Raw genomic sequence first — 23,185 nt, 5'->3', positions numbered from 1 at the left:
GGGGTGATCCCTTGCCTGAGTGACCCAGGGGTGATCCCTTGCCTGAGTGACCCAGGGGTGATCCCTTGCCTGAGTGACCCAGGGGTGATCCCTTGCCTTAGTGACCCAGGGGTGATCCCTGGGGGTGATCCTTGCCTAGTGACCCAGGGGTGATCCTGCCTATGCCGGGTGATCCCTGCTAGTGACCCAGGGGTGATCCCTTGCCTTAGTGACCCAGGGGTGATCCCTTGCCTGAGTGACCCAGGGGTGATCCCTTGCCTGAGTGACCCAGGGGTGATCCCTTGCCTTAGTGACCCAGGGGTGATCCCTTGCCTGAGTGACCCAGGGGTGATCCCTTGCCTGAGTGACCCAGGGGTGATCCCTTGCCTTAGTGACCCAGGGGTGATCCCTTGCCTGAGTGACCCGGGGGTGATCCCTTGCCTGAGTGACCCAGGGGTGATCCCTTGCCTGAGTGACCCAGGGGTGATCCCTTGCCTTAGTGACCCAGGGGTGATCCCTTGCCTGAGTGACCCAGGGGTGATCCCTTGCCTTAGTGAACCAGGGGTGATCCCTTGCCTGAGTGACCCAGGGGTGGTCCCTTGCCTTAGTGACCCAGGGGTGATCCCTTGCCTGAGTGACCCAGGGGTGATCCCTTGCCTTAGTGACCCAGGGGTGATCCCTTGCCTTGGCTGGCAGTACCCTGATTTCCTGGCCCTGCTGCTCCCACGTGCAGCCCTTGGAGGAATAGAAGGCTCAGTCCCTGTGCCTGGTGGGGATGAGCAGTGATGGTGAAAGGGATGAAATGGGGCTGGGCTTTTCCATGCTCTGGGCTGTCACCTGGCACTTCTGTCCTCAGCACAGTTGTTAACAGTACCCATGGCTTCAAGGAGGAGCCTTCCCCCAGGCCAGGCTTTGCCTCTTCTCCCCTCCTGGGTTTTGCTGATTTGGTGTTTCTGTGTTTTTCAGCAATGGGTAGAAGGGCTTGGATCCATCATACATAACTTTAGAGCTAACAATGTCAGTCCAATGACGTGTCTCAAGAAACAGTAAGTTGCTTTCTTTCCTCCCCTTTCTCCTTTATTTTTCTGTCCTTGTGTTTTCCTTGTTGGAATTGGGAAAGAAAAATTGCTTTTTGTAGTTTGACATTTACAAAAGAGTGTCAGAAAGAAAATGGTGTTAAATGAGTTAAGTTTGTCTTTTATTGAGACTAAAGATGTCTCAAGGCTATATCTGGCACCTGCTCAGGAGAAATTACAGAAGAATTTATAACTGTTCATTTGATTTATTGCAGTGTATGTTTTAATTATTGGCTGGTTTGTTTTTTCTTTGATGCATATGCAGCAAAACCCCACGGGACTTTCTCATCTTCACCCTGGTGTTAATTGCTGTACTGATTTTTTTGGGCTGCTTTTTGCAGTTAAAGAACTGCCCTGCCTCAAGCACTAAAAGGTTACAGAAAAATGTTTTTATTGCAGAACAATTATTTGTTTGTACTTATTTAGCAGACATGAAAACAAGTTAAACATAAGCATCTAGACCCCAATTTTAATGAACAGTGTTTTAAAAATATTTCATTCCTAATTTCAGCTGGATGAAGCTGGCCTTTCTAACAAACACAAATGGGAAAATTCCAGTTCGGAGGTAAGCACACTGGGAAGCTCTAGGGTTTTTCACTTCCTACTTCTAGCATTGTAATAAAATTCTGTGGTTTAATAATGGAATATATAATATATATGTAATAGTAAGTACAGAACTAGATATTCTTATCTTTCCTCCTTGGTAAGCTAGGCAGGACTTCTTACCAGCCTAGTAATTTTTATTTTTTTCCCAGTCCATTGTAATGAAGATACGAGTTCTTCTAATGGTTTTCAAAGTCACTTAGAGCTAAGAGCATCAAATTTCTCAGCCTGACATTCCTCAAACCCTGGGATGGGTTTTTCAGTTGTAAAATTTGATAAAGCACTTTAAAAAAGAGCCATAAAAGCTTGCAGGCCAGTTAAGTAGAGGACAAAAAGGTACTTTGGAACTGCAGTTCCTTGTAAAAGAGACATATATGCATCTGCCAAAAATGCTCCTGCTTTATAGGAAGCCCCAGGGCAATATTTGGGTTTGTGCACATGGTGGATGAGCTGTTGGGTTATTGCTGAGTGGTTGTTGGTGGGAGCAGCACGGCCAGAGCAGCATCTGTCCTGCTGCTCAGCTGTTACCTGCTACAGGTGACTGCCTTTCAGTCCTCCCTGGCTGGGCAGTAGTGCTCCCCCTCCTGCTCCAGCACTCATTCTCACTGTGCTCTGAGCTGCTCTGCTCTGCACAAGTACATGCACAGCAGAGCTTTGGGCCATGCTGGTTTTTCATGGGAGCAAGAGGGGGCACTTTGTGAGAGAAGTCCCACACAAGTTTCTTTTTTCCAAGGGAGGAAGAGAGGATTTTGCATCTGTAGAACCTGCAGAAGGACAGAGGGCCTGCCATGCTGCTCTCCAGGCTTCTTTAGCTTCATGGCTCAGGTGGCACCTTGACAGTGTCACAGCTGCTCCAGTGTGGTCATCTCCCAGCTCTCCCATGGCCACCTCCCTGCTTATTCCTCACCCTCAGCTGCCATGAGGCACCTCCTGTGCAGGAGTCCCATCAGGAACATCATCAGCTGGAGGGTCACCAGGAGGGAGCAGTACCCCAGGGACAAATCAATTTTCAGGCCTTTACAGCTTTATGCCTGTGCTTGAACACAGAGCCTGTTCCACTGTGTGAATTTATAGTGTGCTAGCTTGTCTGAAACTGTTTCTGCCTTTAAATATTTCACATCACATTTACTGAGGCATAAATTGTCTCTGTTGGGCTCCAGCATACTGATTTGTGTGCAGGCTGTCTGTTGCTTAAAAATCCAGCTCACTGGGTCCAGTGTATTCAATCTTCACATTTGAATTTGCACTATTTACAGGTTAACGTAGATCAGTTCCCAGCAGTTCATTTATTGTAAAAGAAGGTTGCTTATAAAGGGATCTGCTGTTCCATGGAGCTGACTCTCTTTTGCATCTGGGTACTCCAGGGAATGTGCTGCCTTGGCCTGGGTGAAATGTGGACATTTTTGGGGCTCACAGGGGAAGTGGGGTGTCACCCACTCAAAGGATGGGGAGGGGTGTCAGTGGGAGGAGGAACAGGAATGGAGGAGAGGAAGGAGCAGTGTGCTCTGCAGAGCTGCCCTGGCCAAGAGGGGGAACCAGGCCCTCAGGAGGGATGGCAAGGCCCTGGGCTTGGCCTGAGCCAGCAGGAGCTGCTGGTCCTGGAGTGGGACAGACACCAGGGCTCAGCCTGGGATGGGGTTCACTGCTGCCCCTTCCAGGAGCCCTTGGTGCAGGGAAGGGGAGAGACCAAGAGGAGGGAGTGCAGGGGAAGGGGTGGGTGTCCAAGGAAGGCAAGCCAGGGAGCCCTGGGAAATGGGGGCTGAGTGCCTCTGCCTTGCAAGGGCCACCACACATTCACATTTGCTGCCCCAGTGCCTCCTGCACTGCTTTAAACCAGGGTGCTTCCCCTCCAGCTGATCTTTCCCTTTTGCCTGTTTTAAATCCACTGTTCTGGATTCAGCCCTGCTTCCTCCTCCTCCTCCTGCTGCTGCCAGGGGCTCCTGGAGCAGTGGCTGTAGCTCAGGGAATACAGATGGGAGGGTTTCTCTCTCAGGAGCAGACCCCCCAGCCACAGGAATGTGTATCACAAGACCCACCTGTACTTCATTTTTACACAGAGGTGCAGTAGAACACCCAGGGGAAAACCCTCACCTGCAAAATCAGAGCTCCTTGCATTTCCTCCCAAGTTTGAAACACATTTTGCATCTGTCACATTCCCCACAGGGAGTGATGAGCCTTGAGGAGGTGTCACTGCTCAGGCTGGTGGTGGTTGGTGCCATAAATATCCCTGACCCCTTGGCTGTGCAGCTGGGAGCTGCAGTCACACCGATTTTTCTCAGGGCACTTTTGGGTTTTAGTGTGTCTGTTGCTGTTGATGTGCTGTGAGTGGGAGAGGAGAAGCCCTGGCAGTGAGCAGTGTGAAAGCCTCAGGAGAGCAGCAGGTTTGCCTTTTGGGCTTTGGTAGATTTTAGCAGTCTGAGTCTAGAATTACATTTACAGCTCTTGCAAAGGCATGGCATTTCTCAGATGTTTTGTATGTTCAGATTTTAACACTGCTGTAACAGATGAACAAACAGGTCAGCCTTTGTAAGGAAAAAAAAATCTACTTGGTTTCTTCAACTTTCTGCTGGCAGAAAATATATTTTCTGTGTGAGTGAGTTGCACCTGCTCATCTGGAGCCTGGTTAGAAATTGGCTTTGCTCTGACTGGGCTTCTCCCTTTGTATCACTACATTTGAAAGAGTTCAAGCAAGTTTAGGTTCCACCTATGAAAAAACATGGTAAAAAAGAAAGAGCTAAACTATGACAAATGAACCTTAAATCTGTTTTTCATTAGTTTAATTAAGTTAATTTCAAAGTAGAGTTTTTTTAAGTGTGTTTCATATCAGTTACTCCAGAGTGTCTGGAAGAAATCTGTTGCAATGCTTCAGTGTTGGTTGGAAATCAAAGTTAGATCATTTCCTGGACAGTGTAGGCAGGTCAAGCCCAACTGATCAGTTCCATGGTAGAAGATTGATTTCCACAGGTGGTGCTGGCTTGGTTTTTGAGGTGATGGCTGGAAAGTGCTGCAGGTCAGAAGTAACCAAGTCATTTAATCCATCAGCAAGCACAGCAGAGCCATATCCCTCCGTCCCAGAGGTGGTGCACTGGCATGTTAGCAGGAGCCCCAGAGCACTGCAGGTGGAGCACGAGGAGTAAACACCTGCAGGTGTCCAGATGAATGTAAATCTGCCAGGATGAAGTCTCTTCTGACAGAAGGAAAAGCAGGTTCATTTGCAATGGCCTTGGCAAAATGAACGTGTCACGCTGTATTTTTACAATCTTTTTTTGATTCTTGCAATCTTCTCTACACTGCTGCTGTCATTACAAATTACTGCTGTGCTGCTGTCAGCTTTTGAGAAATAAAAAAATACATTTGGCATCAAAAGTAAGTTCCCTGCAGCCATGGAATTTTGGCACATATCTGATTAATTGCTTAGACCAATATTAGATGTTTTACAGGACATTTATTACTGGAGTCCAATTCATTGCAAAAGACATAGAAATTTACAGGGCTGGAAATAAGTTGTAAATTGTAGAGCTAACATTACTCTGTGGTTTAGAATTAGCAGAAAAAATAGTTGCCTGAGGAATTTTTTAGGAAACAAGTGCCTAAAGTTAAACTCAGTCTATATTTTAGTGAAAATGTCTTGGTACTTATCAGCTTTGGAAAATTAAACAGCCAACTTAGATGCCTAAATAGGGACCTAGAAATCTAACTGTTGTAAGGACCCAGTAAGAAGGAAAACATGGCTAAGTTTTGTTAGAATATTTTTTTATCATTTAGCTATTTCCACTTCCTGATCTTAATTTTATTAGTATGAAAATATTTACATAGGCAGTTTAGAGTGTTTTGGAGAATAAAACAACCATGATTGCTATGGCAACAAAGAGCAGCCACAATTTGTTTCACGTCTCTTGCCAAGTGAAATTATTTATTATGCATGAGATTGACTAAAAGTCTCAGCAAATGTTTGTCTCACTTGATGATGAAGAGCAGCACGTTCTTCCCAGCAGCCACTGAGCATTTCCCAGTGTACAGCCTTTGTTAGAACACATCTTGGATGCAGACTCAAGGGTCTCTCTCCAGATGAGGACACCACAGTCAAGGGGTTGTGGGTCTCAGCATTCCAGCTCAAGCCCTGACAGAAGCAGGAGAACTGCCAGGTTTGGATCCCCCCTCCAGACCCAGGGGTGATTCTGCCTCTTCTCAGAAGGAATCAGAAATAGACCCTCTCCTGTTAACCACCCCAAAGAGCTGCACTTCTGTGGGGTTGGTCTCATTCCAAGCGAAACCAGCCGTGCTTTGGGAAGGAGCAGGGTGCTGATCAGCTTGGTGGGATGTTCAGGGGCAGCTGAGAGGGTTTCTGTGTGTGCAGCGTGGCTGGGACAGGCACTGTGGTGTTGTTCTGGCTGGCTGTGAGCTCAGGGAGCCCTGCTCAGGGACTGGGATTTGCGAGAAGGGAGCAGGGAGGGAGCAGCCCTTGGGAGCAGCCCCCCGTGCCTGTGGGCACAGTGCAGAGCCTGGCTGGGAGGGAGGGCACCGCAGCAGTGACCGGGGGTCTGCTCCCTGCAGAACCTGCTGCTTTGGGAGCACTCTCTGCTACCAGCAGCCAGCTTAAACAGCAAACAGAGCAGTGCATTGCACGGCTCTGGGGAAAACCCTCCTGTGTTCTGTTCGCAGCTCATGATTCTGGTGTGTTTCCAGCCAGAGCAGGGCTGCTCTCTGCAGCTCCGAGCACTTCTCCACTGCACTCCTACTTGGAACTGCTTCCATTCTCAGCTGCAGCCAAGGAAAGGGCTGGCACTGAAAGCGAGAGAGAGCTGATTGTTTAAAAATGACTGACATTTCTCTTTTTTTGTTTTAGCATAACCAGAACCTTTGCATCAGGTAAAACAGAGAAAGTGATCTTTCAGGCACTGAAGGAATTGGGTCTTCCCAGCGGAAAGGTATTTCGTGGCTGTGAATAAGTGCTTTTGTGTACCAGTAAGGTGATGACTCATTCACCTTTGGAGCTGTAATCGAAGTCATTTGCATCACAAAAAGCGTGCCTAGTGCCTGTTCCTGACTAATCGCTGGAGGTTGTTTACTAGAGCCAAAATGTAATTAAAGCTGTATGACACAGAGCTCCTTAAACCTCCTAGAGGAGGCTTCCCTTCGATTCTGTCACAAACTACCTTTTGTTCATTTATGCTAAGTACAAAATATGCATGGACTGGATTGTTTGGTTGAATTTCTGGGAGCCCTGCTGTTCTTTGCTCCCCTCCTTTGCAGAGCTGCTCCCCAGCTCTGTCCCCCTTGCAGTGGGAGCCCCAGCGAGGGGATCGCTTGAACTTTTTGGGTTTGGATTGTTTGTGGGTTTTTTTAAGCTTCAGAAGAAAAACAGATTGTTTTCTAGCTCTGTGTTTCTGTAGAATTACCGTTAGTGTGAGGTTAGAATACAAGCACATCTAACAGATCTAGGATAAAGATGAACTTAGAGTTACTTTGAGAGACTACAACAGAAACCAGGTAGATTTCTACCTGGGAGGGAGCTAAACCAGTTCTCAGCTGCTTTTTTCTGATATAAGATACTCTCTTGGGAAGGAGCACTTAAGCTCTCTTGTCTGAGTAAATGTACCTTTGCATTTCGTTGCAGAATGATGAAATTGAGCCTGCAGCTTTTACTTATGAGAAATTCTATGAGCTTACCCAAAAGATATGTCCCCGAACTGACATAGAGGACCTCTTTAAGAAGATGTAAGTTCAGATTTCATATCATCTTGCTTCAAAGACATTTTGTTGTATTTTTAGTCCATAACTAATAGTGACAGAACACTGTAAATTTTGTCTACCCTTGAATCCTGGTAGCACCAGCAGTACTTTAGAACTAGCTCCAGTCTATGTTCTACCCCTCCCTCCCTTCTCAGCCTGGTAATGTAAAAGTTCACTCTGTATTTTAGAGCAACTTTTACATGAGTTAAAGGAAGCACCTGGAACTTTTTTTTTCGTTTTTGCATTGGCTTTACTAACTACTGTAATTTTTAACTTGCTCCTTTAGGTGATTAACACAGTATGTGAACTAATTAAATTAAGTAAGAAATTTGAAGTTTTAAAAGTTTCTTGACCCAGTTTATTCTCAGCTGGAGGGCTTATTTGTGTTGTTTTATGATGTGCTGTTTGTTCAGGGATAGGAGGATATGTTGTGGGAGATATGTGCCAAGCTCAGGCAGTTAGCATGTGTTCTGTGCCTGTTCATTCTGAGATTATACAGCTACATTCAAGTAGAAAATAGGAGGTGGTTTAAAAGTATCAGCAATGTCAACATGTAAATCATGCCTGCTGTAGCCTGGTGTACAAAAACTCACATTCTCTAATAAATTCCTTTTCAGCAATGGAGACAAAACTGATTATTTAACGGTAGACCAATTAGTGAGCTTTCTAAATGAAGTAAGCTTTTTCATACATTAACTCCCACCCCAGCCTTCCCATTGCATGCCCCGTGCCCTCGTGTGCTGTGCTTCTGACCTGCTGATCTTCCACTGGGGGAACATCCCGGGGCAAAATCAGCTCAGCCCTGTGCTCCTCTGCCTGCTACCCCTGGCCTTGCAGCTGCACCTCCTGTTCCTTGTGGCTGTGTGGTGGTGTGTGTGTCCTGTGGTTTTATGCTGTTTATGCTGGTCCTTCCACTAAAATACACCCAGAATTGGATTGCAGTTATCTTACCTGTAGGCCCAGCTAAATATATCTACTAGTCCTTCAAGAATAGTAGAAGAACTGAAGGAGGTGTTTATAAACAGGGATTTGATTCTCCTCAGCAGCATTATTTCAATTGTTACACATCTAAGAGCTTAGAGGGTATTTTAAGAGTTTGTATATGATTTTTAAAATACCACGTGTGCAGAATAGGAGGAAATATTTTTATTGCTGTATTTCCAGTTTGCAGTTGTTGGCAGAAGTATTTAGTATTTCTTAAAAGCATCACAAGTGTGTGAAGTAGTTCAATAAACAGTGTGGGCTGGGCTCTTTTCTATTCCTAGAGCATAGTGAGTATAGAAAACTGCCTCATTTGCCATTCCAGCAAGAAATGCAGTATGTGGGTTTGACAAGAGCACACCCATGGAAAGCAGACACATCCCTCTTGGTTTTGTACCAGGAGATTATTGTCATCCTGAACATGGGAAGCTGCCAGCCTTGCTATCTGACATTTTTAGGTGCATTTCCAAAAAAAAAAATCTCTCCATCTACAATTGTTTTACTAGTTATGGTTCAATTGTATATATGTTCATATATATATACATGAATATTGATACTTCAGTCTGAAGATCCAAGCTGTAAGTTCCCTCTATATCAAATTTAGATATCATTTTATGTTTCAGTACAGAACATGTGCCTTACTCTTCACTAAACCTGAATTACTTATAGAAAGGGTATTCAAAAAGGAGAGAGAGAAGATTAACAGCTTGATTCCATAATTGGGGTTACATACGTGGGGCTTCAGTTGCTGTCTGTTGGCAAGGCTTAATCCTACTGCTGTGAGACATCCTTTTATCACAGCTACTTCCACAATTCAGTGTCTGCATGTTTGCAGGGCTGGGCTCAGAGTCAGGGCTTGACATCTTTGCTTGTGCACTGGGGACAGAAAGAACAGTGGTGTGATTTAAATCAGAAATGATCCTTGGAAGCACCTCAGCCCCCAGTGGTGCTAGGTGCCTTTACTGCTTGAAGCACAGCCCCATCCCCACTGTAAACCACCTTAGCTTTGGATTTCTTTATGTCACCCTTCATTCTCAGCTGAATTACTGCTTCATCTTTAAACTAAAACAATTAGAGATCAATTTTAAAATAAAGTGTAGCTCCTTGGAGCCCAAACTTCTGAAGAAAAGCTGCCAGCATTAGTAAGAACCCCCTACCTCCAGTAACTGATAGAAAAATTAAGGTTGAGTTGCTGTGCTCTCAATTTTGTGTGACTTTAGCAGTTCTTTTTACAGAATTAGAAACGTTATTTTATATAGGCAAATATAGGTAGTATTGGGGAAATTTATAGGTAGTATTGGGGGAAAATGCTTCTTGTGGACTGCATTCATATTGGCAAAATACATTTTGCAGTTGGCAGTCCTGTGGTGGGCCCCTTTGGTGCAGGACCAGAGCTGGGATAAATTACTCAAGTGTTTTTTCTAGGGGAGAACATTTATTCTGGTGACTGCAAGCGATGCCTTTGGTCTGTGTTGGAGGTCTTCTGGTCTCCAAACAGGGTTTAAAGTTTTGGCCATCATTTGAAAGGCACAAAAGAACCCAGAATGTGCCTCCTGGAGGGATCATTTCTGTCCCTTGGCTGCTGGCCAGCGCTGCAATTAGCAGTGGTGTCTAATGCTGGGAGTATAAAAAGGTTCTTGTCATTGCATGGGAGAGGGGAGCCACTTGGCAGAGCAACTCTTGATGAGCCTCTTGAGCTGAAATGGTTTTGAAGTAACCTCCAAGGCATGCTGCAGAAGCTCTAAGTGTTATGGGTTTTTAAGAGAGCACAAGGGTATGTTCTGGGGATGAGAGGAGAGTCAGCAGCTTTCCTGGAGGTTCTCCAAACTCCTGTCTCTGTTTGGCTTTTAAATGCTGCTGGCTGACAGATGATTTAATTGTGCTTCAGTATTAAAGCTGCTGGGAAGTTTATAGAAACTTAATTGTTGTCGTGCACTGAGTATTTTGTCTAGATCTCCTATTTTTAAAGTCAGATTTTGGAAAAAAATGAAAAAGGAAATATAGTAGAAAAGGGGCTGAAATCACTCTCACTGAGATTTGCTCCTGCAGTACATTTACAGCAGTAAAGTAGTGAGGCAAGCAACACTTCAAATGGAATTTTCAGTGTCTGACCCCTACTCATCCACTCTTTGGGAGGGAGGTATGGGGAGATCCTTTCCTGTTCCCAGTTCCCTCTTTCCATCCCCCAGGTGCTCATCTCCCCAGAAGGAGCTTCTCACCATGGCCAGGGCAGGTGTGGTTTTAGCAGAGCTGCTTTTGGCACACTTTGAAGGGCTGTGTGCCAGTGTGTGCCCACTCCCAGGGGCTGGGCAGGCTGAGTGAGCTTTGCTCTCTTTGCAAACCTCTGGGCACCCTTTCTCCCCTGTTCCAGTCAGTTCATCTCACCTGCCTGGGAGTGCCTGCTGCAGGGGTGCCCTGTGTGCCAGGGCAGCCAGAACAGCCAAACACAGCTTTGGTGCAGGTACACAATTCATCCTGGCTGTGGTTTTTTTTTGAGATGCAATTTCACACTTGGAGTTTTGGTGAAAACAAAACACAGGTTTCCTATGCCACCAGGTTTTGGGGTGCAGAATGTTTCCCCACGGAACACTGGAGAGCATTATCACTTTTAAAAGGAAATCTTTATCAGTTGCCAACTCTATTTTTTAACCAAATTGAACATGAGGATCCCCTTCTGTTCCACTGGAGGATCACTAATGAGCAGTGATCACTGCTACTGGAAGAGCACTTTGCTCTCAGCTCCTTCTGATAACTCTGGGACTTTTTCTCAAGAGGAGACTTTTTGCTTTATCCCATTTATTTTCTTCTGTTTGCTCATTACTAACTGTAGAAGAAAGTGAGTGGGGAAGAGCCCTTTTCTGGAGCAGAGAGCCTTCCCCACTCTTTCTGGCCACTTTCTGAGGTGCTGTGTTGTCACTGGGGATGTAAAGCCTTGTCATTTGTCACCTGGAGCTGTTGCATGCGGTGTTGTGGTGGTGTTGGTGTGTCCTGCCTCCATCTGCTCTCTGTGGTGTTTGAGCTGAGTGTTCCTGGTGTGCCCACAGCCCCTCTGGCCTGCACAGCCCTGCTGTGTTTGGGGGCTGCAGACTGCCAGCACATCCCCTGAGCCACCCCTCCCTAACTGCATGATTGACCTGGCATTGGTTGTAATTTCTTGGAGTTAATTAAGCACATGCACCGGTGGGATGGTTGTAAGAAAAGAGATTGGATTGGATATTACTTTTCTTATGGGAAAAGAAAAATTGTTTTAAAAGTTTCCACATAAGGAATTACAGCAAATGCTGTGTAAGCCATGTCAACACCATCCTGTCACTCCAAATTATTGACTGCCAACATGGGGGTGGCCTCTTCATCTCTGAATTCTGCTGAAACTAAAGCTTGGAAACTGTGCACCTTCTGGGGTAAAAGAGTGTTTTCAGAGTCAGATTTATTTCTTTGTTTTGTTGCATCTGCTTACGTGCCACTAGTCTGTTAATTCTGGTTTTAATTTTCTTTTGATGGAGAATCAGGGACACAGTGTGCAGCTCTGATCCAGCATGGAGAAAAAACCAAAGTTACATAGCACACTACAAAGTGAAAGCATACAAATTGTGAATTTTATTAGTCTGTTAGAAACCACTGCTAAATTGCCCCTAAACGTGACATATATTATAAAATCCTAATATTACAAATTCTTGTGAAATAAGAGATGATGCTGTGAAATTCTTGTGCATATTTATTCCAAGAACCTATGCTGGTTTTTGAATAGCTAAAACCACAGTGTTTCCACAATTCACAAATAATCATCCAGTACTTGCATATTTCTCAACTCAAATTTCAAATTCTGCATTCACACTATAGCTTTATTTTACTTTTTTGCTTTAGCTGTAGATAGACTTGCATTTTTGCAGAGGTGATTACAGTGCCACCAGTCAAGTCTGTCACTTTGCAAAAGAAGGATGAGAGAGAGAATTGACAAAGGGACATTTAGCTATTTGTTTTCAACATCTCATTTGCACAGATTCCATGTGCAGTCATTATTTCATGAATAAGCAAGACCAGTTAGATGATTACATTGGATTTTTCTTTTTTAAAATATTTTAGTGATCAAACTGCCTAGGTTCCTTATGAAAGATAAAGCTCATTTTCTACCTAATGCTGAAGTTGCTGTTGAACAATCTGAACATTTTAGGGCTGCCTTTTTTTTTTTTTTTTAATGTCCACTTCTTTCTTTCTCATCTGCAGTAATGAAATGCTCTTGGGTGGTGGCCATGCACTGTCTTGTTTTGCTGAACTCCCTTGTTTTCTCACCTTAGCACCAACGAGATCCTCGGCTCAATGAAATTTTGTTTCCCTTTTATGACACAAAAAGAGCAATGCAGATAATTGAGACTTATGAGCCAGATGAAGACTTGAAGAGGAAAGGTAAATGGGGAGGGAATTCAGAGGTCACTGGGTTTGGGCGTTTGGGGAGTTTGTTCTGAGGCATTCGGGTTTTTAAAAGGGAGTTTGCAGTCCCTGTGGTGTGGGGACAAGCACTTGTGGAGGGTGCTGGACCAGGGAAGTGATCTGCTGGAAAAAATACCTCCCCTTCAAAATCAGATTATTTTTAACCCCCTTTCTTTCATACTCAGGATCGGCTGAGGGGGCTTGAGTAAAACATTCTGGAGCAGGTCACCCCTGGCTGACACTAAGCACAGAAAATTTAAGCTCCATTAGGGTTTTGGGTTTTTTTCAGAAAGTTAGAAGTAGAATGGAAACTGGGATCACTCCACTTCTCTCTGTAAGAGAAAAATAGACTTAAAGAAAATAAAAATAGGACTGCTGCAACCTTGCCTTAACAATAGCTGAGTGCTCATAAATGACTTCAGAGAAAGCAATGTCAAAATTAGGGCCAGGTGACCATTCCCTGCAGCAGCTCTTTGTGACTAATCCCTTCTTCCCTGTCACAGATCATTTTCATTTTCCAGACTCTTGGCCTCTTTAAAACTGGTATTGCCATACTAATTATTCCTAATGTGGTTTCATTAAAAGTTACCCCTTAATTTGTATTTTTTATACTTTATTATAGGCATAGACCAGCAGACAGATAAGGGAGAGGTGTTATGAATGGTGTGTTCTGAATTGCTGTCTGTGCCATGTTCACTGTAGGTCTGTTTTCACCAAGGTATGACCATGTGTTTCAAAGAGCAGACTGGAAGGTGGTGTAGATTTCCCTGCTGTGTGAATGGAGCACTGCAGAGACTCTCACTCCCTGTGTGCCAGTGGGGAGCAGGCTCTGCAGGGTGACAGGGCTGTAGCCAGCACTGACTGTGCAGGGGGCAGGAAGGGGCACAGGACCTGCTCCAGGCCAGCTCACAGCCCCTGACTCCAAAGTCCCAGAGACCACAACTGCTGGGACTGTTCTGAGGAAGTGTCACTGCCTGTTTGCCTTCTTCCCCTCCTGCTGTGCCTCAGGTGGGAGCTGGTGGGCCCTGCTTTCAGTCTGGGAACATAAAGGCACATTTTGCACAGCGTCCTGCAGCAGAGGAGGGGCAGAGCTGCTGGCTGGCAGGACCTGTGTACACAGCAGTTCTGGGCTGCAGCCCCTGCTCTGGGAGCTGTTGGAGCCCTGTGGAGCCTGTGCTGCTGCAGTCACTCACCTTGGCTCCTTGTTCCTGCAGGTGTCATCTCCAGTGATGGCTTCTGCAGGTACCTGATGTCAGATGAGAATGCCCCCGTGTTCCTGGACCGTTTGGAGCTGTACCAGGAGATGGACCATCCTCTGGCTCACTACTTCATCAGCTCCTCTCACAATACCTATCTAACAGGCAGGCAGTTTGGGGGCAAGTCTTCAGTGGAGATGTACAGACAAGTGCTTTTGGCTGGATGCAGGTTGGAAGCAGGAGATAATCCATATTTGTGAATCTAATGCTTTAAAGTAGTGCATAATGTGCCTTGGTGTTGAGATCTTGTACAATTGAATGTGTAAATGTGTTGGTGTGGCAAATGAAAACACATGTGTTTGTTTAAGAATTTGTTTTTCTCACAAAAGCAATTCCAGGCAGAGGAATGTAGAAAGGATAGAAGGAGAGTTTGTGAGAAAGTTAGCAGAAGTTTGATCTCAGAATGACAGCTGAAGAATTGCAGAGGGCTTTCTGCTTTACAGTAACAAAGTTTGGATGTTAATGAGAATCAGGGAACTTATGATTTCCTGCCTAATTTCTTGACTTAGTAGAAGGAGAATAAGAAGAGTGGCTCAGTGCTAAAGACATTCTTGTCCAGATGAGAATATACTGACTCACAATGCCATATTTAAGGTGGTATTTCCAGAGTTATAAAATAGCACATGTACAGCTTAGGAAGGGTTTGCAATGCCCAAAACTCATTTGCAACTTGCTGCTCTGACCATCACTGCTAAAACATGTCCCAGGTAGCTCAGCTGGAATAAAAACTAAGTTTCTTTCCTGGACCCTCAGGTGTGTGGAGCTGGACTGTTGGGATGGCAAAGGTGAAGACCAAGAGCCAATAATAACCCATGGGAAAGCAATGTGCACAGACATCCTTTTCAAGGTAAGCCCCTGCACCTGGCAGCAGAGCCCAGGGGAGGGCAAGCAGGGCAGCCTCCCCTCCTCACACTGGGATGCACTGGCAGGGGCAGGGATGCTGGCCCAGGCTTTGGGGCCCTTTCCTGACCTGCACCACCCTCCCTGTGCTCCATCTGCCTTCCCACAGAACCTGCAGGGAGCAGGCTCTGCTCTTGCTCCACTCCTTCACAGCCTGGGGCCCTTTGCAGCACAGAGTAAATGTCTTGGTGGTCTGAGGAGTTCCTCACTGTGGGAAGGGCCTGGAGGTGCAGGAGTTCCTGTGGGAGTAGGAGTTCCCACTGGTGGCTGTGGGTGGAGCTGCCATCAGAGCACAGGGTTCTTTCTGCTCTCTCTTTGTTTGCACCTGTAAGACGTCCCTGTGCTTCTCAGGGCGGGGTGGATAATAAAAAACCCCTTTGATTATGTTTTTAATTAGATCCATTCTGACTGGCATCCTGTTGTTGCTTTTTTGCAGGATGTAATTCAAGCCATTAAGGAAACAGCATTTGTTACATCAGAGTACCCTGTCATTCTTTCATTTGAAAATCACTGCAGGTGTGTAGTGCCCACTGCTAATTTTTAAGTTGTGCATTGTCTGAGAGAGATGATATAGTTTAAAACACTATGATATGATACTTGAAAACTGGGGGGGTGTGCAGGCATACTGGATGTCACTTAATATATCATTAATATACTAATCAATCTTTATGTAGCTTAATAGTGGCAATGTTTTTATCTGTGACAAAGCTGTGAAATGTATTTGGATGTTCCATTAGCTGTGTGAGATTCAGTTATTCCACTCTTTTGGTCTCGTTAAATTCATCTATGTCAAATAATAGACTTTTATTGACAGTATAATTACAGTAAAGTAATACTTCTCAGTTCAGACAAAGTGGGCAGTATATAATTGGGGATGTCTCCATTACTTAGCATTATTCTTTTGTGCTGAGTGATAGTGATTTCTTTTTTACATTTAAAAATTAACTGGCATAATCTTTTCCAGCAAATATCAACAGTACAAGATGTCAAAATACTGTGAAGATCTTTTTGGAGATCTCCTGTTGAAGCAGCCTCTAGAAACACATCCAGTATGTTATATTGTGCCAGTCTCTCTATTCTTTGTGTTAGTTTTATTTAAAAGAGATGATAAACTGAGCCCACATCACCTTTAGTGCTGTTCACTGCCAGTGCTGTGCTTTCAGAAGTGACTAGTGCTGTAGGGTGGCTGTGCTTTCTGGTACAAACTTGTCTTTATCTGATTTGTTTCATCTCTTCTGTGCAGGGCTCTGGCAGGCAGCCTGGGGAACCCCCTTGGTGTGGGATGTAATATCAGCCCCACATAAACCACACCACATGTATTGGCTTTGCAGGTCATGCCTCGCTCTGAAATTGCCAGTCACTGTTCAGAAACAATTAATTGTAATAATTACTGATCAATTGCTGGGTCTCAGCTGAGGAAACCTCTTTCAGCTGCACAGTGTCCCATGTTTCATGCTCTGGGTCAGGCCCTGTGCTCTGGGTGGCCCCAGTGGTGCAGTAAGAATTCAGTGGAGCCCCAGCAGTCCCTGCAGTCTCCCTTGGGCTGTGGAATGCACTGTCCTGCATGGCAGGAGCTAACAGCAGGCACCCCTTCACAGACAGGGATTTGAGACTTGTTACACAGTGCTGGCTGCCCCTCCTGCAGAGCCTTCCTGCTCCCTGGCATGGGCTCTGTGTGCCAGCCATCCCCCAGAGCCTGCTGGGGGGGATGCTGGTCCTGCAGCAAGGACCCAGCCTTCCCTTGCAGGGAGGGGCTCCTGGCATGGCAGCCCTGGAGCTGTGCTTTTCCTGCCTCTCCCTGCAGGGCCAGCAGCACACAGGGTTTGCTGGGTGGCAGCCTTGGACCTCACCACCACCCTGCAGCTCCTGAAAGGGGGCTGTGGGCAGGGGGCTGGGCTCTTTCCCCAGGCAGCACTGACAGAACTCAGCACACAGCCTCAGGCTCCATTGAAGGAAATACAGGTTGGATATTAGGGAATAGTTTATTGCAGAAAGGTGATAAAGTTCTGGAATTATCTACCCAGGGGGGTGGTGGAGTCCCCATCCCTGGGGGTGTTTAACAAAGCCTGGATGTGGCACTGGGTGCCAGCTGAGGGGTTGGGGCTGGGCTGGACTCAGTGATCTGAAGGTCTCTCCCAGCCTGGTCACTCTGTGTGAGTTCTGTGAAAAGTGCATCCCAAAGAACTGAATCTGCAGTGTCCCCTGCAAGGTTCCCAGCACGCTGACATGTCCCTCACAACAAGAGAGCTCCCAGCAGCTCTCTGGGGAGGCTAAATCAGGGCTGCCCAAAGGCTGCCATGCCTCAGGGCCCAGAGTTTAGCCTCAGCTGCCTGTGCTCTGCAGCACTGCTGAGCCCCCCCTGCATTCTGTGTCCTCTCCTCCTCGTGGGGTTCAGTCCCCAGCTGCTCACAAGGCAAACTGCAGAGATGGCAGGAGCAGCTCTGGGCAAAGTAGTGCATAATGTGCCTTGGTGTTGAGATCTTGTACAATTGAATGTGTAAATGTGTTGGTGTGGCAAATGAAAACACATGTGTTTGTTTAAGAATTTGTTTTTCTCACAAAAGCAATTCCAGGCAGAGGAATGTAGAAATGATAGAAGGAGAGTTTGTGAGAAAGTTAGCAGAAGTTTGATCTCAGAATGACAGCTGAAGAATTGCAGAGGGCTTTCTGCTTTACAGTGACAAAGTTTGTATGTTAATGAGAATCAGGGAACTTATGATTTCCTGCCTAATTTCTTGACTTAGTAGAAGGAGAATAAGAAGAGTGGCTCAGTGCTAAAGACATTCTTGTCCAGATGAGAATATACTGACTCACAATGCCATATTTAAGGTGGTATTTCCAGAGTTATAAAATAGCACATGTACAGCTTAGGAAGGGTTTGCAATGCCCAAAACTCATTTGCAACTTGCTGCTCTGACCATCACTGCTAAAACATGTCCCAGGTAGCTCAGCTGGAATAAAAACTAAGTTTCTTTCCTGGACCCTCAGGTGTGTGGAGCTGGACTGTTGGGATGGCAAAGGTGAAGACCAAGAGCCAATAATAACCCATGGGAAAGCAATGTGCACAGACATCCTTTTCAAGGTAACACCCTGCACCTGGCAGCAGAGCCCAGGGGAGGGCAGGCAGGGCAGCCTCCCCTCCTCACACTGGGATGCACTGGCAGGGGCAGGGATGCTGGCCCAGCCTTTGGGGCCCTTTCCTGACCTGCACCACCCACCCTGTGCTCCATCTGCCTTCCCACAGAACCTGCAGGGAGCAGGCTCTCTGCTCTTGCCCCACTCCTTCACAGCCTGGGGCCCTTTGCAGCACAGAGTAAATGTCTTTGTGGTCTGAGGAGTTCCTCACTGTGGGAAGGGCCTGGAGGTGCAGGAGTTCCTGTGGGAGTAGGAGTTCCCCACTGGTGGCTGCCATCAGAGCACAGGGTTCTTTCTGCCTCTCTCTTTGTTTGCACATGTAAGACATCCCTGTGCTTCTCAGGGTGGGGTGGATAATAAAAAACCCCTTTGATTATGTTTTTAATTAGATCCATTCTGACTGGCATCCTGTTGTTGCTTTTTTGCAGGATGTAATTCAAGCCATTAAGGAAACAGCATTTGTTACATCAGAGTACCCTGTCATTCTTTCATTTGAAAATCACTGCAGGTGTGTAGTGCCCACTGTTAATTTTTAAGTTGTGCATTGTCTGAGAGAGATGATATAGTTTAAAACACTATGATATGATACTTGAAAACTGGGGGGGTGTGCAGGCATACTGGATGTCACTTAATATATCATTAATATACTAATCAATCTTTATGTAGCTTAATAGTGGCAATGTTTTTATCTGTGACAAAGCTGTGAAATGTATTTGGATGTTCCATTAGCTGTGTGAGATTCAGTTATTCCACTCTTTTGGTCTCGTTAAATTCATCTATGTCAAATAATAGACTTTTATTGACAGTATAATTACAGTAAAGTAATACTTCTCAGTTCAGACAAAGTGGGCAGTATATAATTGGGGATGTCTCCATTACTTAGCATTATTCTTTTGTGCTGAGTGATAGTGATTTCTTTTTTACATTTAAAAATTAACTGGCATAATCTTTTCCAGCAAATATCAACAGTACAAGATGTCAAAATACTGTGAAGATCTTTTTGGAGATCTCCTGTTGAAGCAGCCTCTAGAAACACATCCAGTATGTTATATTGTGCCAGTCTCTCTATTCTTTGTGTTAGTTTTATTTAAAAGAGATGATAAACTGAGCCCACATCACCTTTAGTGCTGTTCACTGCCAGTGCTGTGCTTTCAGAAGTGACTAGTGCTTTGGGGTGGCTGTGCTTTCTGGTACAAACTTGTCTTTATCTGATTTGTTTCATCTCTTCTGTGCAGGGCTCTGGCAGGCAGCCTGGGGAACCCCCTTGGTGTGGGATGTAATATCAGCCCCACATAAACCACACCACATGCATTGGCTTTGCAGGTCATTCCTCGCTCTGAAATTCCCAGTCACTGTTCAAAAACAATTAATTGTAACAATTACTTATGAATTGCTGGGTCTCAGCTGAGGAAGCCTCTTCTTTCAGCTGCACAGTGTCCCATGTTTCATGCTCTGGGTCAGGCCCTGCGCTCTGGGTGCCCCAGTGGTGCAGTAAGAATTCAGTGGAGCCCCAGGAGTCCCTGCAGTCTCCCTTGGGCTGTGGAGTGCACTGCAGCAGGCATGCTCTCCACTGTCCTGCATGGCAGGAGCTAACAGCAGGCACCCCTTCACAGACACAGGATTTGAGACTTAGCACCTTGTTACACAGTGCTGGCTGCCCCTCCTGCAGAGCCTTCCTGCTCCCTGGCATGGGCTCTGTGTGCCAGCCATCCCCCAGAGCCTGCTGGGGCTCCCTGCTGCTCCCCAGCAGCAAGGACCCAGCCTTCCCTTGCAGGGAGGGGCTCCTGGCATGGCAGCCCTGGAGCTTTGCTTTTCCTGCCTCTCCCTGCAGGGCCAGCAGCACACAGGGTTTGCTGGATGGCAGCTTGGACCTCACCACCACTCTGCAGCTCCTGAAAGGGGGCTGTGGGCAGGGGGCTGGGCTCTTTCCCCAGGCAGCACTGACAGGACTGAGCACACAGCCTCAGGCTCCATTGAGGGAAATAGAAGTTGGATATTAGGGAATAGTTTATTGCAGAAAGGTGATAAAGTTCTGGAATTATCTACCCAGGGGGGTGGTGGAGTCCCCATCCCTGGGGGTGTTTAACAAAGCCTGGATGTGGCACTGGGTGCCAGCTGAGGGGTTGGGGCTGGGCTGGACTCAGTGATCTGAAGGTCTCTCCCAACCTGGTCATTCTGTGAGAATTCTGTGAAAAGTGCATCCCAAAGAACTGAATCTGCAGTGTTCCCTGCAAGGTTCCCAGCACACTGACACATCCCTCACAGCAAGAGAGCTCCCAGCAGCTCTCTGGGGAGGCTAAATCAGGGCTGCCCAAAGGCTGCCATGCCTCAGGGCCCAGAGTTTAGCCTCAGCTGCCTGTGCTCTGCAGCACAGCTGAGCCCCCCCTGCATTCTGTGTCCTCTCCTCCTCGTGGGGTTCAGTCCCCAGCTGCTCACAAGGCAAACTGCAGAGATGGCAGGAGCAGCTCTGGGCAAGTGCCCTTGGCAGGAGCTTGGAGCTGAAAACCTGGGCCAGAGCCTGGGGGAGGCAGGCTAGGAGAGACTTGGCACTCGGCTGGGGCAGGTTTGGTTTAAAGTAAAATCAAATGTTGGTCCCAACGGGCATCCAAGGGTGGCCCTGTGTGGGAATGCAGCCCGGCAGAGATGAGCTCTGCAGCACTGACATCTAGTGGAGTTACATTACACAGCCAGGCAGAGTTCCACCTCCAGGGCAGTTCCACATCCAGAACAGTTCCACATCCAGAACAGTTCCACATCCAGGGCAGTTCAGTTCCACATCCAAGGCTGTTCCACCTCCAGGGCAGTTCCACATCCAGAACAGTTCCACATCCAGAACAGTTCCACATCCAGGACAGTTCCACGTCCAGGGCAGTTCCACCTCCAGGGCAGTTCCACATCGAGGGCAGTTCCACATCGAGGGCAGTTCCACATCGAGGGCAGTTCCACATCCAGAACAGTTCCACGTCCAGGGCAGTTCAGTTCCACATCCAAGGCAGTTCCACCTCCAGGGCAGTTCAGTTCCACATCCAAGGCTGTTCCACATCCAGGGCAGTTCCAGCCCCAGTGCTGTCAGAGCAAGTGTGCTCACCCACCCTGCTCAGCCTCCCTGCCTGGGTGCTGGGCAGGACCCTTGCCCTCCCACAAGGAGGTTTCCACCCATTCCCCTGGGGCTGGGTTGATATGGTGGGGTTTTTTTGGTTTTGCTTTGTCTTTTAGGTTTTTTTTCTGGCCTGTCATTTGTCACCTGTGCTGCTTTTATTTGGTTTCAATTCGTGGTGCTTTATTCTTCTGGAGTGCTGCTTCTCTCTAGCTCAGATTTGGATTAAGAGATCAGAATATCTGAATAGTTCTAAGAATTGTCACTATTTATGGAAATACCTTCTGCTCCTGAATCATTTGGGCTTTGCTGGAAACCCCAGTCTGTTCTTGTGCTAAGAATGCCAGGTTGTGGGTTAGTCTCTGTATGAGAGATGGGCTCAATGATCCTTGTGGGTCCCTTCCAACAGAGAATATTCCGTGATTATACCAGCAACTCTCTGGAAAAATTCTTAGCAAGCCTGAGGTGGGGAGGGTGCTAATCACCTTACCCAAATCTCTGTTATCCTCAGTGATGTGATGGGGCTTAAATCAGAGCATTTCATACTTTTCCTCTTTTCTGAATAGGATTTTTTTCTCCTTCCCCAAAGTGGAACTTTTGTTAATACTTCTAAGTGTGTGTATGTGTGTGTCCCCTTGGCCTTTGGGAAGTGCTGTATTTGTGACCCTGCTGGCCAAGCCAGTCCCCATGACCAGGCTGAGGACTGGGTAGTTTTCCATGCCCTGGTGCCAGTCCATTCCACTCTCCAGGTGGGTTGCTGCAGCTCCAGGGCACCATAAAAAGTGACTTATTTAGAGATCAGATGATAACAGGCTGAGCTGTGCCTTGGGCTGTGTGAGCCACAGGGAGGGAGGGAGGGAGCAGGAATTGCTCTGAGAGGAGGTGCAGGTCACATCCATGCCCCTGCTAGGCAGGAGAGGGGGGAAAACGTTCAGAGCAGTGCAGCTGAGGCTGGCACAGGCTGGAGACCTGAGTGCTGGCTTATCCAGCAGCTTCAGCTGAGCACAGCTTCCCCCTGGCCCAGGGAAGGAGAGGAGAGCAGGCTGTGGACCTGCAGTCACACAGCCTGCTGCTGTGCCTGAGCTGGCACTGCTCCTTCACTGCCCCTTGGGGTTGCTGCCCTAAACCCAGATCCCAAACAGGGACAGAGGCCAAAGGGCTGTCATTGTTACTGAGCATTTTCTTTGAATTGTTTTACAGCTTGAGCAAGGGAAAGCCTTACCATCTCCCAATGACCTCAAAAGAAAGATTCTCATCAAGAATAAAAGGCTGAAACCTGAAGTAGAAAAGAGTAAGTAATGTTTGTCAAATACTAAATAAACAAAAGTCCAGATCTCTGCAAGCAGACTTGGTTACCAAAGTTTCCAGATTGTTTGTACCTTAGTGCTGGAAGAATAGGAGCTATATGTAAATAACATTTGGTTTGCCCTTGTGTTTCCTGTGAGTGCCAGTCTAGGCCTTGATATCAGCATGCTGCACAGGCACAGCCAGCCCCAGAAATGTAATCCTGGCACTTTTATCAGACTGCTGGTTGAGCTGCAATGTGAGGCAGATAGAGTCTCCTGTCAGCCCTGCTGACACCAGCCTGTTTGCATTGCTGTGTTCTCCCAGGATAAGCATGAAGAGAAATGGAATTTCAAATTGCTCCTCTGGCTGTTGTGCCAGTTGTGATGTTTATCTCCTTTCAGTGACAGTAGTGTTGCTGTATTAGTTGCCAGCATGGCTGTAAGGATAAGCCCTGCTCCTTCTCCATTCCAAGATAAGCCCCCAGGCCTTGCACTGGCTGCAGTGACACATGGCTGTGCCCCTCCTGGCTGGCTGCAGTGCCCCTGGGAGCCCAGCTGCAAACCCAGGCACTGCCTCCCCTGCAGGATCAGGCACTGGGGAGGCTGTCTGGCTCTCCTGAGAGGGAGTAATGGCTTGCTCAGAGACCTTTGAGTCTCTGGGAATTTAGGGGTGGTTAGACCTTGGGATGGGCTGCCCAGGGAGGGGGAGAG

The 23,185-nt window shown here is 46.8% G+C and overlaps 1 protein-coding gene across 7 annotated transcripts in view; it reads left to right on the top strand.

Moving 5' to 3' along the window:
* Positions 1–23,185, top strand: part of PLCB4 (phospholipase C beta 4) — a 185,577-nt gene that overhangs the window by 113,448 nt on the left and 48,944 nt on the right. For 4 of the 7 annotated variants that reach the window (XM_050972619.1, XM_030235819.2, XM_030235818.2 and 1 more), the window contains 11 exons: positions 946–1,025; positions 1,567–1,620; positions 6,505–6,586; positions 7,276–7,376; positions 8,009–8,066; positions 12,668–12,776; positions 14,015–14,225; positions 14,810–14,903; positions 15,393–15,472; positions 15,921–16,005; positions 22,389–22,479. In XM_050972619.1, the coding sequence (XP_050828576.1) occupies positions 946–1,025; positions 1,567–1,620; positions 6,505–6,586; positions 7,276–7,376; positions 8,009–8,066; positions 12,668–12,776; positions 14,015–14,225; positions 14,810–14,903; positions 15,393–15,472; positions 15,921–16,005; positions 22,389–22,479 (1,045 nt within the window). Of the gene's footprint in view, positions 1–945; positions 1,026–1,566; positions 1,621–6,504; positions 6,587–7,275; positions 7,377–8,008; positions 8,067–12,667; positions 12,777–14,014; positions 14,226–14,809; positions 14,904–15,392; positions 15,473–15,920; positions 16,006–17,944; positions 18,039–18,519; positions 18,600–19,047; positions 19,133–22,388; positions 22,480–23,185 lie in introns of all 7 variants that reach the window. The other 3 variants (XM_050972618.1, XM_050972616.1, XM_050972617.1) reach the window with 3 other exon arrangements.

The sequence above is a fragment of the Serinus canaria genome, chromosome 3 (genome assembly GCF_022539315.1).
Source record: "Serinus canaria isolate serCan28SL12 chromosome 3, serCan2020, whole genome shotgun sequence".
NCBI lineage: Eukaryota > Metazoa > Chordata > Aves > Passeriformes > Fringillidae > Serinus > Serinus canaria.
Note: the sequence above shows the minus strand (reverse complement) of the source record. Positions and strands in the feature narration are given on the sequence as shown.